Below are 17,523 nucleotides of genomic sequence, written 5' to 3' on the forward strand. Positions count from 1 at the left end.
CGTCGCCCCTAAATAGTATTTAATATATAATAAAATATAATATTATTAAAATAATTTAATGTTACGTAATAATAATATTATGAAAACCAATATCCACCACCCTCAATCATGGAGCAGTCCAGCAGTCAAATTTATAAAAAAAAATATTATTTTTAGTTGTAAATTTATTTTAAGACATGTAATTATTTAAAATGTGAAGCTTACAGTACATTGAGATAAAACGTAAAAAGGAAGATTGAGTGATATAAAAACAGCAAAATAAATAAAAACTAAATAAAAGTAGAAAGGGTGCACTTCAGGACTTGGGGCCCCATGCTGGGGTTGCTCAGGCCCCCCATATCACTAAATCCTTTTCTGTTAAAATCTATATAATAATAATAATAATAATAATAATAATAATAATAATAATAATAATAATAATAATAATAATAATATGCTGTACCTTTTTAAATGCAATAGGACCTGTAAATTATTTTATTAAAAAGCAAAGTAATGTATTAGTGATCATATAAATAACAATAATTGTTGTAATATAACAATATAATAATAGTAATTATTAATAATATAATTGTATTAGTATTATTTTAATTAAAATTGTATTACATGTTATTTAAAAATCCATTGCATATATTATCATTTCTGTTTACATGGTAGCCTATTATAGGCTGTTTGTTTGCCATGTGCACTTTGAGCTGAAATAAGTTTAGGAATTAAACGAGAATATGGTATTAAGAACGGCAAACTGCACTTTTAATTAATGGCTATGTAAATTGAGAAAACTCAGATTGTGTGCTGTTAAAACAAATAAACATGTTTGTCCTTTTAAGCCCGCGCATGCGCTGTGCGATTCTGTCACGCTGAAGCCGCTACATGCTTAGCTAGCTCTCATTGCACAGCAGCACTTCACACCTATCTGCCACTCATGCCGTGATCTTGTGACAGCGAGACGGAGGAGTCGGTCAGTATCCTTTCTATAATTAAACATCAACCATAAATCCTCATCTCTGGATTGCACTCGCGCGGGGCTGCTTAGCAATATAAGTTTTTCGTCTGCGCAAACAGCTCAGTAGTGTAAAAGGTCGTGAGGTGTTCAAGATGGCGACTGTATGAAGTTCGCACTCTCTGTACGGTAATAAATTGTTTTTGAGGCACCTGGTGATTGTTTAATGTGCTACGTTTGTCTTAATAGTAATTCGAGGTTTAGTAAAAGCAGATTGCAGAAGGTGTCATGGACGTGAAGCAGAGCTGAAGCCCTCGCTTGTCAGACTTCAGTGATAAATGTGCTGCTGTCACGTAATTCACGGCGTTTACAACAACTGCTTTTTCAGTGAGTTTAACGCTTAATTTATTTTAAGACCGAGAGAATTGTGTCTTGTATCATTACGTTTTGTATTCGCGAAGTCGAACTCATTTTCTTTGGCCTCAAGTCGTTATGAACGTTCGCAATTCAGCTTGTTTGTTCGCAAGTAAGACTGAATCCAAGCATGACAGACTACATTTGATTTTCATGAAGGCTACATCTTAACACACAGTGAGCTTACTACCTAGACAACATTTTTGGCCTTCATGCACGACTGCATTGTCAGGATTACACTTACAAAATATTACTTTTGTTTTGCTGTGAGGTTATCGTGTGGTTATTCCATGTTGCTGAATGCATATCATGTTCGTGGTATTGCATGATATTTATGTGGAAACTTACTCCATAAATCACCACGGTATGTGTCCGACAGATAACACGGTATTATACTTAGAAGTATAAGTCCAAAAGTCATGCTATTGTCTGTATATATGCTAAATGGCATTGGTGTTGGTATTGCAAATGACAGAAAATGTTTATAGCATCATAGTCTTGCTATTGCATTGGTCCAAAACATGCTATTGCTATGTCATACGTCAATTAAAAACTCTGGGTTTCCAATATTTATATATAATATCAGTGTGTATTACTAGTACACTTCAGCATTTGTTGTTGTATATGTTGTAAACTGTATATTCCTAATACATCTGTGTCAAATTTGTTGCATATCTTGCTATATTTAAAGACAGGCGGTGTGTATTAGTTGTGAGTTTGTTTTCAGTCACCTTAATGTTTTTATTTTGGGTCACTAGTAGGCACCCCATGCTGACACCACAGGACATCGATTTCTGCTGTGACAAAGGCATCAGTCCTGCCCGCTGTCCTGCACGACTATGGCCAAAGAGCAGCCAAGTGTGTTTGACCTCATCCCTCTTCTGGGGTCCACTGACCTACATGAGCTGGATCAGGTCAAAACCCTGCTGCAGGAAACTCTCAGTGCAGGTTGGTCTGTTCCTATGTTTACAGAATACCTTGGGTGCATGGGGCAAATAGAAATTTGCAACACTGTTGTTGTCCATTTAATTATTTTCAATATTTAAATGAAAGGTTTGTAAGTTGTTGTTAATATCAGCGGATGCATTTAGGATGTATTTACGGATTAGATTAAAACAAGCCATGCTTTGTTGTCACTTAATGTGGTTTATTTGAACTTGTGTGAACGCTACCATTCTATCGTGGTGTGGAACAGACATCAGTCCGCCACTGAGTAAGCTCTGGCACAGTTTTACAACTAAACTAACTAAAGACAATACATCAGGGGTCACCAATCTAGTTCCTGGAGGTCTGGTGCACTGTAGGGTTTAGCTCCAACTTGCCTCAACACACCTGCCTGGGTGTTTCAAGTATATCTAGTAAGACCTTGATTAGCTTGTTCAGGTGTGTTTGATTAGGGTTGGAGCTAAAATCTGCAGGACACTGGACCTCCAGGAACAAGTTTGGTGATCCCTGCAATACATGATGTCATCATGAGATATGACCATAAAAAGAACAGAATGCTCAACCATACATGTTTTTTCTCAAGTCATGATGATTAATCATGTTGTTGCTCAATACAGTTCAGTATATAACATTACTGTTTGGAGTTGCCATAATACTAAATAAAATGCAAATTGTGTCAAAGTAGCTTTACAAGTAAGACAGGCAATATTCAAAAATGATGTATGATGTTTTTCAGAGGAATTGCTGCCATTGTTTGGACTCTTTTACACATTTATAAGCTCTTTACAAGTTTCGTGCTGATAAGTGTCATGACGTGTGCACATTCAGTGAGCACTTTTAGACCAGCACATGTCAGTTTTTCATTAAATAAAAGACAGTCTACATTGCTAAACTAAGTGGGACTAAATGTTTAGTTTTTGAAATGTAAAAACATCCTTAAAATTAGGTATTAAATATTCTTTTCATTTCTTTCTGTAGATAAAGGGACCATGTTGCTGAATAGCCTTGTGGACTATTTCCTTCAAACAAACTCATCTCAAGCTGTGGACATCCTGTCTTCTGTCCGGGAGCCTCATGATAAGGTGAGGAAAGTGCTCACCTTAATAAGTATTCTTTAGATGAATGATGTCATTCTGTATTTCAGAACATCCGCGACTGATGAATAATAGCCTAGTTTTATGTGTTGGTGTTTTTTTTTCTTCTCTAGTATCTTTTAGATAAGATGAATGAATGCATGGGCAAGCAGAGCTGTCGTCTCTCCACCATCACCCTCCTTGGTCATGTTGTTCGCAAACAGCCACCATGGATCCACAAGATCGCACGTTTCCCTCTGCTTGTCTCGCTGCTCAAATGCCTCAAGGTACCAAAACAAAGGCTACTGAACTGCTATAGGTTTTTAAAATTGCATAACATTATCAGTGCAAGTTATTTTGTAGGGGTATTATCTTATAGGGGTGTTTTCTCCAAAAATTCCACCTATAATTTGTTATTACACCCCATTTTATTCCCTAAATGTCTTTTAAAAAAATTGATTTATGTTCAAGTAATTTTTTTGACTTTTAAGCAATAAACGAAATCCGGCTAACTTGTTTACATGACATTAAACATGTCAGCTTATGAAGTATAAATGGCATAAGAACGTGCATGTAAACACGCTCAGTGTTACATGATTTATTTTTTTAATTATTGTAATTGATTTGATGCTCTAGAACAGGGGTGCTCAACCCTGTTTCTGGAGGTCTACCTTCCTGCAGAGTTCAGCTCCAACCTTGACAAACACACCTGAGCCAATTAATTTGGACCTGAACAGCACTTTGTTAATTGCAGGCTATTGTGTTTTTATAAGGGTTGCTACTGAAATCTGCAGGAAGGTAGATCTCCTGGAACAGGGTTGATCACCCCTGCTCTAGAAACATTTCTTATTGGTAATGTTGATTTGTTTTACTTAATTTTGAGTGTTATTATTATTATTATTATTATTATTAAGAATGTCTTTGAAACTGAAATACTTAATAGCATTGTAAATAATTTTGCGTAAAAAAAATGTAATGCCACATTTGATCAATTTAATGTGCCATGCTGAATAAAAGTATTAAATAAAAATAAGTAAATAATAGGGGTATAACAATACAATCGCTGATGTAAACAATATTTTAATAATCCCAGAGTCAGTTTACTGTATTTAATAATAATAATATTTATAATGAAGCATCAGTTTCTGTTCTAAGAACTGCTTGCCTAGACTATGAATTCTGATGTCATCCTGTTCAGTACCGAGATAAAGTTTATTAAAGACCCCAACCCTAAGTTTGAGAAATAACAATAATAATACTAATATTAAACTTCTTTTTAAAACGTATTTTTATTTATTCTTGAGATAATATCCCCTTTTTTACCAGCAATTTTCCAGAAAGGAATCATGTGTGATCAGTCTCTTTTTGAAAATATCGGTAAATTCGTTCCCGCAATTTTCCTGGAAAGAGAAGTTGCAACATTAACGGTCATTTCTTGGAATGCTGCTCTGTGTAAACGCAGAAGGAAAATTGCCAGAGAGAGCACGTTCATGGTTAGAACTTGCTGATGTGGACATCTACTCTGATCAGTCGTATGAATTAACATCCGAGCTCTTTATGAAAATAGCTTGTCAGTCATATAACGTTTTTGTGTTCCTTGATGCCAAATGTGGAAAAAACGATTGATAAAATGCTTATGATAAACCACTGTGAGTTTAGCTGCATGACGGGTGTGCATGTGAAGGAGTCCGATTTGAGAAGCCTACAACACCAGGAGTCTTATGTTTTAAAAATGTATCTCACAAGCTGCAGTACAAACTCAAATGTACATCTCCGTATGCGAAAGTATTCATCCATATCTTTTCATCAATGTTGTTCTGTTTTGGAATGTGTATAGAATAGTGACGTGAGTGTATCGATACACCAATAATGAATCATTTAAAAAAATATATCAAATCTCATTACAAACTTTTGGTAGTCATTCTTAATTTATTTGTTTAATTTCTGCTTCTAGACTGACTCAGATGTAGTAGTTCTCATAACCGGTGTGCTGGTGCTGATCACTCTAATGCCCATGATTCCTCAAACCAACAAACAACTTCTTTGTGACTACTTTGATATCTTTGGACGTCTTGCTGCCTGGAACCAACGCCATCCAGGTATTTCCACACAAACATTGCAAATAATTTGTTTTATTTGGCTTCAGTTTTTGGATAGGTTATGTTTCCAGATGGCTTGATCTCACAGTACTCTTTCTACGATTGTGTCCTGTAGGTCATGCTCAGGGAGTGTTTGCAGTCCATCTACATGCCAGCGTGTACTCTCTTTTTCATCGTTTATATGGCATGTATCCTTGTAACTTCGTTTCGTACTTGCGTGCCCACTACAGTATGAAAGAAAATGTTGACACGTTCGAGGAAGTGGTGAAGGTGAGGACTGATCTCTTTCACCACAGAATTAAAAAAATATTGTTAGCATTTTTAACACTACGGTTTCATTCTGCTTTTATAACAGCCCATGTTAGAACATGTTCGGATACATCCTGAGCTCATTACCGGAACCAAAGACTACGAGGTTGATCCAATTAGGTAAAATGAAGTCATGTACTTTCTGTTTGATGATAGTATGATTGATCACACTGATTTTTATTTAGTGTAGACATTTTGTGTACTCATTTCATTTTGTGTAGATGGAAGAGATTTGAGCCACATGATATTGTGATTGAATGTGCCAAAATTTCGCTGGATTCTAAAGAGGCGTCATCTGAAGAGGGCTACTCCTCTTTGGCGGATCACATACAACGACGCCCTGTCCACCATAGCCAATCATGTTCAGAGCTCAGTTTCCATGGTAAAATCATTTATAATGAGTGATGTACTTTCATGTTACTGTACTGCTGTCATTCTTACCAGTGGAAAAGGTTATTTCAGCCACCCTTGTTTAAGGCATTTCTGTGTACAAGCCTTCAATCCAAATAAGAAGACTCTTCGCAAGGAAAAAAGGAGCTACGATAACCTGTAAATGGACAAGATAATAATTTCACCAATTTACTCTTCACAAAACCTGTCCTACTTGCTGTGTTCGATGAATGCATAATATCTGGAAAATTGACATTTAATTTCGGTTTAAAAAGTTTGTAGTGTCCAGTTGACTGATATAAGTACATGATGTTAAAGTTACTTAATTTATTTTTTAAATGATGGATGATTAATATTTTAAATGATTAACTTTAAAGTTAAAGTTATAACCTAAGCCTACAGGTCACACGGTAAACCCAAACTACTGCATTACCTGGCAAAGTAGACCACAACCACAAGTGGTTCCACAAATGTCAAAAAACTGTAGCACGTTAGAGCTTTCTAGATTAAAATCAACCATCTCAATCATGTATTTCAAAACTGTCAAGGCTCTACTAACAAAACCCAAAGTCTTTGATTTAGTGAAGTAAAGAAAACCCAGTGTACTTTCTGTTCTCAGTCAAACGTGAATATTTATTCAAAAGGATTTTATGACGAGAAGACATTTTCATAGTTCACAATTCAATCTACACCCTCCAACCTATGGCTAGTTTGTCAGACAAAATCTTGGATATCAATAAAAGGAAATAATATTGGCATTGTGATGGGTCAGATTGGCTGTCAAGCAAACACCTGGGTTAATTATAGACCATTTTAATGTGGTCATGTCATTGGCCCATGAACATTTCCTGTTTATCAAACTATTTCATAACTGTAACGAGGCAATTCAGTCATAACTTAATGTTAAAACAGGTATCATAACATTATTTATCAATATATGGCTCTTTTTGGATTCTCAGAAGCTATAGAAATTAAAAATGTAAAACAGGAAATACGTTGGAACCATTGTTTTTGTTTACATGCCTCAAAATGGTCTTTACACTTATTAAGTGTTTGTTTAAATCTACATAGAAACAACTTAATAATTCCTGTCATAAAACTATTAATGTTGTACATTTTTATGGGTAGATATTTGTTATGTATGTGTGTGAGCACTGATCTTGCATACTGTTCTGTTAACAGAAGTCTCATCGGTCACACCAATGGGTGCTATTTGTCAGTCTCTCTCTAAATCACAACCTTATCTCACTGTAACCCAAGACTCAGGTTCCAGCACACAGACCCCCAACAATCAAGTAAGTGTCATCCAAATAAATTATCCATTTTTGTTTCAAAACAAATACAAGGCTATCTAATGTGGGCATGGGGCGGTATAAGATTCTGACAGTATGATAATCTTGGATAAAAATATCACTGTTTCATGGTGTATTGTGTTTACTGCTCTAAAATAAATTATTTTTAAATGTCTGGGTAAAAAAAAATCATTTTTCCTTCAAATTGAACACAACATATTTTATTTTGAAAAACATTTATTATATTTTGGAACAGTAAACATGTCAGGCTGAATAATTCAAATGAATCATTGACTTCTGCTGTCTTCATTAGATTCAGAAACACAGATTTCTTTACAATTTAAAAAGGCATCTTTGGATATCAGGATCTTTGGATATCAGGATCTTTTCTGCTGGAGATACTGTTGTTAGAATGTCTTGTAAGCTTAACACAGTATAGACTATAATTCAAAATTAATATAGTTGTCCCAGAGCTATGGACTGCTGAAAACAGATGTAGGTTTAAAGCCGATGATGTACAAAAGTCAACATTTGATGTGGATCAAAAATTTGTCTTAAGACAAGAATGGGTGTTCAATATTTTAAGGCAACTTTGATCGATATACAAGTTTTGCTGTGGTGTTATATCTGCTTGTACATGCAGTGTGAAGCAACTATTAGATGTACCTCTTTTTTTCTGTCATCAAACAGATCCCTTTTTTGCATATTCTGTGGGTGTTAGTTATGTAAAAGATAATCTATGTGAAGTCATAATATCTGAAAAAGTGTATTCGTCCAAACAAGCTGTTGGCTGTATTACGTGAGAAATGTTTTCTCCCATTGGAGTGGACTTGGAGCTCTGTAACCTTGCAGATATTTTCTTGCATACACAGCAACATTACACTCTTAACTAAGGTTGAATAAGTGAACAAGCAAAACAGGACAGCTTTAATCTTTTAAAATATGCAGTGTCAGAGTTATGGGTAAATAAACTTTCTACAAAAGCACAGAAATCTTTAAGGTTTGGTTAAATATATTGATTAGTATTCTGAGGATGAATGAAAGTCATTGTTTTATATGATATGAGTACATGACTTTAGTTTTGATGTGGTTTAATTAAGAATAAATATGTCCATCAGAGTGATGAGGTGAAATCCTCAGGGACTAAGGAGGAGCTGTGGAGCCCTTCCTCGATATGTGGGATGAGCACCCCTCCCAGTTCTAGAGGAATGTCCCCAACCACAGTTTCTGACATCTCACTTAGTGCCTCGCACCTCTCAGGACGGATCCCCAGCACCCCAGGTCAGCCAAATGCATTCTGATCTACATAGCTGCATATCTCGGTTTGTTTGTTTGCTGTCTCGGATGGCTTCAGGGGTTATTTTTGTTACAGGGGATGGAAAGTGGACTTTATCTCCCTCCACACCCTCAGGGTCATCCCCTCTCCCATCGCTCTCAGAGGAAATAGGGCAGGCTGCCCAAAACACCAGCAGTACCCAGGCTAAGGTGCATGGATGTTTAAAGCATTTGCTTCGTTATTTATTTAACTCTGTTTTTCATAAAAACTGTTTTCTTTTTGCATCTGCTCAGACGTGCAAAGAGGTGAAGAAAGTCACACCCAGAAGTATTAATAACAGCGGTGAGAATGGTAATAAACAATATTTATAGAGTCTTATTTCTTCGAGTAATCAACATTGATTAAAGCTTCGATCTTGCTATTCTAGGAGGTGATGCCAAGACTCCAGTGTCGTTGGCACAGCTCTCTGACATTGTCAAAAGGACAGAGGGGGAGCGAGAGGATGGTGAGAGTGATGACATAATGCAGGACTTTTTCAGTCATGCATTTGTTTTCAATGTGCTCTGCTCTCAAAAATGTGCAATATTTGTTTTTACCCCAGATACAATCAATGAAGAGATTTTGAGTCTAACCCATGGGAAACTAGACTTTGGAACTAGGCCTGGTCTGGAATCCTCATTTTCTGCCTCCTTAGACACCCTCCTCTCTCATCCCAACCATGAGCAGAATTTAGTGTCCACACCAGACAGGGTTGAATGCTCTGCCAAAGCAGGAGAGCAGCAGCTTCCTAGGTCCCTCTGGCCATTCACCCCTATTGAAAATGGGAAGCACAGTAAATGTTCTCTGTCTGATCTCACGAAAGAGTCTATGCCTTATGAGCCGCTGTTTGACCTCGCCTTGCCGAAGGTGGCATCTCTGTTTTTGGAGAGAAAGACTGCCGAGGCCTTTCGGAGGGTTGAAGGAGAAAGAGATCACCAAGATGAGATGGAAGGAGAGGATCTTTCTGTCACCTCCCCTCTGGAGGTGTTGGACCGGGTTATCCAGCAGGGTCATGACACCCATGGGAAAGTGCTGAAGAGGTATGCTTTTTCTTCTGAATTCAAATATGAAGTTTGAATAGGGCTGGGCGATTAAAATCGATATCAGCATTTATTAAACAAACACCATTGTCAATAACGATTAAAAAAAGTGGTATGAAGGCTTCAGTTTTATTCAAATGTGGCTGCTGAGCACGCGCCTCGGAAGGAAAGTCAATAAGCTTAGGGTGTACGTTTTGCATCGGAGCTTCAGCAATGGTTTGTCCATTTGTCATCCTCTGAGAAAACGATTGATGGTCCTCTAGTTACAAAAGACGCCATTGTAAATGGTGAAGGAAACCACATGCTCGCACTTGTCACTTCAGGTCAGAATAACAACATGCGCGAAAATGAGTGCCGTATAGCAGCAGTGAGGAGATTGTAAATAAAAGGATGTGAAGATGTCACCAGAGTGGCTTTTTGGTTTCTTTTTTTGTGCATCCTAGCCACTAGCTCTCCATCTGAAAAGGTTTTCAGCATTGGGAGTAATGTAGTCATCTTTGAATAATGATGGTTAGTTCCTTTACTTGAAAGCTCAGATTTGATTATCATAATTTGTTGTGTTTACAGAGTTTGAGGTTTGCTGTATCATTATTATTCACATCTAACAGATGTTCGTCTACCATAAAGTTTAATTGTTCAGTATACACTTTACCATTGCACACACTTTGTAACATTTAATTTATCACGTTTAAGAGTCTCTTTAACACTTCTGTTTATTTTATTATAAAGAGATCATATAATTTGTTTTAATATTTTTGTTTTCGACTATTAAAAGTATTTGCCTTTGTAATGTAAATTAAAATAAAGTGGTTCAATAAAAAAATCCTAATATTCCTGAATGGATTGTTAAAAGATATTTGATAATTATCGATACCGAATGATATGAAACATGATATCATGATAATTTTTTTAAATATTCCATATTCAGTGTCGCCCAGCCCTAAATTTGAAAGTGTATTGAATGTGATACAACTGTGAGGTTGTTTGTTTGTTTTTTGTTTACAGAACTTTCTCTTCTCCAAGCCAATCATCAGACCCACACTTGAAAGGTAAACAGCATAGCAATAAAGGAAAAGGTATTTAGTCATTTTTCTAATTACTAGGCTTTCTGCGCTCTAGACAATTGTGTCCTCCAACTTTCCTTCTCCAACATTTCCTGATTTTACATTTTCTTGTTGCTTTTCCTTTAATTATCTTTGTCTTTCAAATTCCTTTACTGTATTCTGTGTAGTTCACTGTCAAACCCTCAGTGAAAGCTTTGTGTTTTACTATAATGGAAATCCCAGTTGAAATGGAGCTGCATGATATATTGAAATAAAAATCAGTATTGTGATTGTAAAAATACGAAAAGCTGCTTTTTAATTAAACAATATGAGATGCTGTTTTCTTTAGTAAAGTACAGCACCTTTCAATTGACTGCAATGTATTTTTTTACAGGACTTGTGCCTGCAGTGTCTGATGAGCTAGACATGTTACGCAGTCAGTTGCTGCTGCTGCATAACCAGTTGCTTTATGAGAGACATAAGAGAGAGCAACACGCACTTCGTAACCGTCGTCTGTTTGGCCGCATCGTCAACACTACTGCACTGGAAGAGCAGAATAACTCCATGGTAATGAATAAAATTAGAGGTATTACCCAGGCCTGTTCAAAACTCTGCATATAATTCAAAAGCCTGTCAATTATAACAACAGTCATAACCCCCAAATATGCAATAGCACTTTTAGCTAAATTCATCACATTTGCCTAACCCAGTCTGAAGCATTTTATGACTTTTAAAATGTAGATATTTATGATAATAGTCTTTTAAAACCTGTGAGGCTTCACAACTTTGTTAATTGCTGGTTATTACTTATTATTTTGGTTGTTAATATCAGTGAATTTCACGTTTTGTGTGTGTGTGTGTGTGTGTGTGTGTGGCAGAAAACCCAGCTCAAACTTCAGGATGTTGAGATCCAGGCTGTTAAGGTAAGCCTGAAAGAGGAGCAGCGGCGCTCTGTGCACATACAGGATGACAGAGAGGCTGTCGTGAACCAGTTACAGACTCAAATTCAGCAGTTACAGAAGGAGCGGAATGACTACTACTCAAAGATGCAGGTGCTTAAGGTGAGCATAGGGTTTGAAAACTTGAATAATTACTACTCCGTACACTAACATTTTGCTTTAAGAATATTGAAAGAGAATGAGACATCAGTTTTAAAAACATGTTTTACATAATAATTTACAGAGTGAGTTGCAGGAGAATCAGACAAAAGCTGGCAAAATGGAGGCGGAACTGCAGAAAGCCAATAACAAAGTGTGTAATATGGGTCACATGCTCAGCCAGCTATCCATCAAGGTGATGTATGACACTTTCAGCCAAATATTTCAATTTGGGTTGCACGATATTGGAAAAAAATTATATTGAGATATTTAGTTTTTCTGCAATATATTTAGCGGTAAATACAATTTCACTAGATGACTTGAATAGCTTTTTTTGGGGAAAAGAATTCAGTATTTTTAGGTTGATTAGGATTATTCTACATAACACATACTATTCAAATTACAACCATAGATAAATACAAATGAGCATAGATGTGAATGAAATAAACAGTGCTTTTCTGATTTTCTTAGAAGACTTGTAGTATTCAGACACAGAACTCGAATCATTAAATGCAAATTATCATTTAGTCTTCATCGGATATATAATAATTAAATGTAAATAATCTTTATCTAAAGCTACAAATGTTAGAATTTCTTGTGCTATTAAGCTCTCTTGAAATGCTTCATAATCACCACGGGTCTAAAAACATGATAAAACTTTAACAACATTATGGATAAACTTTGTAAAAACAAACTATTGTACCTGGTCAACTATAATGATGACTGGACGTTGCACATGCTATGATGTGACTATTGCGGATGTGTACATTGCAATAACGATGTTGAAACTATATATTATGCACGCCTAATTACAGTCATTTTATATATATTATCTGTTTGTTGATAATTTTGTGATTTATTTAACCTCAGCTGAACAATAGTGAAGACATGGAGCAGCAGATGGCGTTTCTGAATAAGCAGCTGCTGCTTTTGGGTGAAGCCAACAAGTTATATATGGAGGAAATTGACCGCTTGGGCCCTGAGGCGCACAAGGTAAGCATGATACTGAGGCGTTTACCAGATGTGACCATTTTTATCCAAAATGTTAAATAGCAATTTATGGAATTGAAAGTTAATATAGTCCATTTAATTCTATTGAATTCAAGGCATTTGATTTCACAAATTGATGAAATGTTTTAACTTTTGGACTGAAATTTGTTTGATTTGCTCCGATCAACTCAGACTTAATCTCTTATGAATGTTAGGAACTGAATATGCTACAAGCAACTTCAGTGCGGGAGGGTGAGCGCTTGAGGCAGAGCTCTCTTCAGCAGAGTCAGAGACTTGAGGCTGCACAACAGCGCATCACAGACCTGGAGAACCAACTCACCAAGAAGGAGCAAGTCATCCGAGAGCAAAAGAAACTGCTGGATAATGTCAAACGCCAGGCCACGTATGTGCTTGTTATCGCCTTAATCGTCCTTCTGAAATTTAAATACATTTTCTTATTGCGGTTTGAATCTACGTCTTTTAGACCAAACTTCATGGTACAATTGATATTAGAGATGTATCAATTCACCTGACTCATGATTCGATACGATTCACGATACTTATCTTACGATTCACAATTTAGTCACGATTTTTTAACAAAATTATTTCAAACAAATTTAAGGTGGCGAGCCCTTTCATTTTTTTCTTCAATGCTGCACATTTTTAGCAAAATAAAGCATATTTTCTGCAATAACTAAATTGCCATTTTAAAAACAAATAAATTCCAAAAAAAGATTAATACAAACTAAAGAAGACTCATTAATATAAACAAACTAAAACTGTGTCTGTGCTGGGATTTTAACATTTTTAAAAGAAATATCAGCATATCTATGTTTTCTGGAATAAGCCGAGGTCTTTGCACATTTACAATGTCCCCTGCTGATGAAAAAACTCTTTCAATGGGGGCCTGAGATGGCTGGTGTGGAGAGGTAAGCTTTTCCAGTGAGCAGGGTGTACAGAGGTGGTCAATAGGACCTCTGATCCAGGGCACTGGTGACTGGCATAAAAACTGATTATAAAATGACTAATTGTATAGTAGGATAGTGACAGGAATTCAACATGGTTATGAAGGTGAATAATTAATATTACTTGTATAATTAATTAGTAAAAGTATCAGTGTGATACACTTAAGAAGAGATAATCTTGAACTTTTTTGAATATTCAATAATAATAAGCAAATTATTAAAATATGCATAAACTAATTTGAAAAGGAGAGGGTAAAAATAATCTAATACCTGCTTTTGTAACAGAACAGCTTTCTCTTTCAGTCTGAAAAACATCTTCACGCTTTCGCTGTGAAAACACTGATGCACCGTGTGATCTCTGCAGTACTTGTCGGAGTAAATCATCCAGTCCGCGTGGTTTGCCTTATTAATAGTTTTTTTTTTTTTGCGTACAGACGTCTGCGACAGTAGTTTTTCACTGTGCTGAGTGTTTATTTGCCTCATATTTGCTAATCTGTTAGTGCAAGTAAACATCTTTTCACAGTTTGTGTTTTGTCTAGCATACCTCACGGCTGTCATTTTACTCTGCCGCCCCATTTTTTGCTCGCTGCTGATGTGCAGGTTAAGCGAACTTGCGCCTGTAAACACAGCGCCCCCTCTGTTAAAAAAAAATCGCGAATAATTCAACATTTCTACCGATTTGAATTCACATATTTGAATCGATTTTCAATCGACTCACTGTGAATCGTAGCATCCCTAATTGATACATTTATATATTTTTCAGACGCCATGAAAATGCAAGCTAATGTAAAAGTTTCTCAACACAATTCCGTTTTTCTAAGTGTATTTAATGATACATAAAATTAAAATGGTTCTTTTTTGTTTTTATATCTTTTTTTTTTTTTTAAATTAACTTTTTCCCACCAGTTCGGTTTTCTAAATCAAGTTTGATCTATTTTTGGAGGTAATGAAATGGTTAACGATGGGTTTTATAAAAGGGTGCTGTATTTATTTCCAGAATACCAAAGATCAGGTTCTATTTTATCTTCTCAAGATCTTGCTTTTAGATTTAATTATTTAGCTCTTATCTGTTTTTTTCTGTAGGGAGCAGCTGCAGGCTTCAGAAAACAGGTATTTGGCCCAGAAGAACATCACTCAGGCATTACAAACTGAGCTGCTTGAGCTCTATAGCAAGATAGAGCTCAAAAACCTGAACACTAATGCACCAGCAGAGCCCACTTCTGATCCCAGCAGTCCCACCAACCAGAGGTGTGTTTCATAGAATCACGCACAGCTGTTTCACCTCCAAAGCCTGATCAATTTAATGCATTTTAAAATTTGCAGAGCAAAATATAAGAAATGAATATGATTGATTTCTGAATTGTGTAATGATTCTATTTCTCTCTTCCATTTCAGGCCAAATGGCAACAGTGCAGGCCCATCTGCTCCATCTCTACCGGCTGACCTGATGAAAAGAGAGGAAGTGGCGCATGTGTGTGTCAATGGTGAAATATCTGCAGCGTCTCCTCAAACACCCACAGCACTCATTAATGGCAGTCAGGAAGAAGATCTTTCCGCCCTTACTCATTCATTTCCCTCCCTCCCCTGCCAACCCTTTGCAGTTGGCTCTTACCCCAGCACCAGAAGTTTTTTGGGTAAGAAAGCCAGAGAAATGTTCCGCAATAAGAGCGAGAGCCACTATGATGGCGACTCGCCCACCCTCACCTGCCTCTCAAAGGATCTTAAAGTTGAGCCAATCACAGACCCCACAGAGAGTTTGGAGTCTGAGGAGGCTGCTGACCAGTTTGACCTGCAGCCAATGGATAGACCCCGGGCATATAATATTCAGAGGAGGAGGCATCAGGATCTGCGGATCATGGACTACAATGAGACCCACCATGTGCATTGATTGTACACTGCTGACATCATCGTCTGCAGATAGAAGAGGATCATTTTGGACCCAGTATTAATATGCATCACTCTTTTTGTTAGAGTGGTTTGCTACATTTTAGTTCATTTTAAAAGCTCTTGTACTACAAAACGGCCAAAAAAAAAAACTTTTTCGCTTGGCAGTTGCCATGTAGTCACCATAGTGGCAAGAGATCATCTTGTCTTCATAAGAAAAAATGGCTTACTTTTCTCCTGTCTAATATGAATTCACTGAAATTCAGTATTTTTTTTTATAATCGGTATTCAGAGAGCAGTCATGGTGATTTAACTGCGTGGTGGTTGGATGTTATTTGGGCCTCACTGTACTTTGCAGCAAATGTACTGATTTAATCACTGTATTTGCTCTGGTAATGGTACCATTCGGTTTCCAGTCCTCTTAAATTTGTCCAAGCAAAATGCTTGAGTCACTACTTCATTTAAGCTAATGTGACTTGCACAATACTGAGTATGATCATTGCAAGCAGAGCACTGTAAATAGATTATGCTTCTGAAAAACCAACCAGTCAGTCCGATAAAAAATGTGAAAAACAAAAAAAGAAGCTATGTGGAATAGGTGAAGTAGAATCGCAAATGACATTTCATCGTCGAGGCAAGCGGTGTGCTTATATGCCATAGCAGTGCTTTGTGCGCTTCGCCTATAGAGAATGATCATGTCTTGTGTTGTACTTCTAGTAATAGATTTTATTTTTATGCATTTAACGTTCTTTGCTGGGATTGTAGCGCCCAGTCACCAGTGCAATACTTGGCTAACACTTCATGCCAGCTCGAAGGTATGATGATGGGGAATATAAAATAAACTGATTTAGATTGCTGCTTTGCAGGACCGTCAGAGCCTTGAAGAACATAGGGTCAGGCTGCTGTAGGAGCATTTGTCCAGTTGAGACCCAATGAGAAATCAAAATGACTGTGTGGTCTAAGGTGTGTCTGACGGGTGAATGTTCTTGTGTTAATGGTATACAAATACGGCCACTGCAATACTTCAACACACTAAACTCTGAAAGGAAGCTGCTCGCTGTAAGCCAAAAGGCTTATTTTCCCTCTATTATGTTCTTTCATTCCTGTCGTACGCAGGTCAGACCCCATCTGCAAAGAAAAAGCTTCAGATAATGGGCTGCAGCTGGCTGAACTGAAAGTACTTCTTTTTTTTAATTCAGCCCTTCTTAAGATTGCTGAACTCTAGCAAAGCAATATACACATCTCTTTCTAAAACACTTGCCCCCAGGGGGTTGTTTTCAGTTCAGGGTATACTGTAGATGGAACATGTGAAGTGCTGTTGCAAAGAAAATATAATCCTGGTTTCGACCTGCCAGCTGGGGAAATGGCTTTGAGAATTGAAATCTATGGAAATCCTTTCAGTTTTTTCTTTCTAGACTGTTCTTTTCACAGGTTACCATGAGTGTGATCGTACAGCTTGTGCTTTGTTTCCCTTTCACTCAGACTTTGTTTTTATACAAATACCCCTCTCAAGCATTTTGTTGTTTCACGTAATGCCTTAACGAAAAAGTAGGAAACCTGTCTGTCACCTGAAGTCGTTTTGGAAAGTTATCTTAACTATGGTACAATCAGACGGTGACGGGTGTAATGGGTAACCAGGGACTCTATTTTGAAGTTTAGAAAACAGATATGTGTTCTCCTACTTGCTATGATCAACAAAAAAAATTAAAAATATATGTTTTGCATAA

At 36.8% G+C, this 17,523-nt stretch overlaps 1 protein-coding gene across 5 annotated transcripts; it reads left to right on the plus strand.

The window, feature by feature from the left end:
- Positions 1 to 865: 865 nt before the first annotated feature.
- Positions 866 to 17,523, plus strand: tsc1a (TSC complex subunit 1a). 5 transcript variants are annotated; one of them, XM_056457894.1, is made up of 22 exons: positions 866 to 958; positions 2,113 to 2,302; positions 3,278 to 3,381; positions 3,507 to 3,659; positions 5,327 to 5,471; positions 5,587 to 5,741; positions 5,827 to 5,900; positions 6,002 to 6,162; positions 7,353 to 7,465; positions 8,581 to 8,743; positions 8,835 to 8,947; positions 9,032 to 9,089; positions 9,166 to 9,243; positions 9,340 to 9,817; positions 10,823 to 10,893; positions 11,255 to 11,427; positions 11,739 to 11,921; positions 12,043 to 12,153; positions 12,828 to 12,950; positions 13,163 to 13,350; positions 14,996 to 15,160; positions 15,308 to 17,523. In XM_056457894.1, the coding sequence occupies exons 2-22, from the start codon at positions 2,194 to 2,196 to the stop codon at positions 15,798 to 15,800; spliced, it is 3,411 nt and encodes a 1,136-aa protein (XP_056313869.1). In that variant the 5' UTR covers positions 866 to 958; positions 2,113 to 2,193; the 3' UTR covers positions 15,801 to 17,523. The 5 variants fall into 5 exon arrangements, with proteins under 5 accessions (XP_056313869.1, XP_056313874.1, XP_056313873.1 ...); XM_056457899.1 differs by having other exon boundaries at positions 10,823 to 10,866; XM_056457898.1 differs by having other exon boundaries at positions 9,032 to 9,080.

This window comes from Danio aesculapii, chromosome 5 (assembly GCF_903798145.1).
Source record: "Danio aesculapii chromosome 5, fDanAes4.1, whole genome shotgun sequence".
NCBI lineage: Eukaryota > Metazoa > Chordata > Actinopteri > Cypriniformes > Danionidae > Danio > Danio aesculapii.

Bases quoted from the DNA above. Each gene is read 5' to 3' on its own strand.
- tsc1a (XM_056457894.1), top strand. From the start codon at position 2,194: ATGGCCAAAGAGCAGCCAAGTGTGTTTGACCTCATCCCTCTTCTGGGG. The intron at 5,472-5,586 runs GTATTTCCACAC...TGTGTCCTGTAG, and splicing joins CTGGAACCAACGCCATCCAG to GTCATGCTCAGGGAGTGTTT. The intron at 8,948-9,031 runs GTGCATGGATGT...GCATCTGCTCAG, and splicing joins CCAGCAGTACCCAGGCTAAG to ACGTGCAAAGAGGTGAAGAA.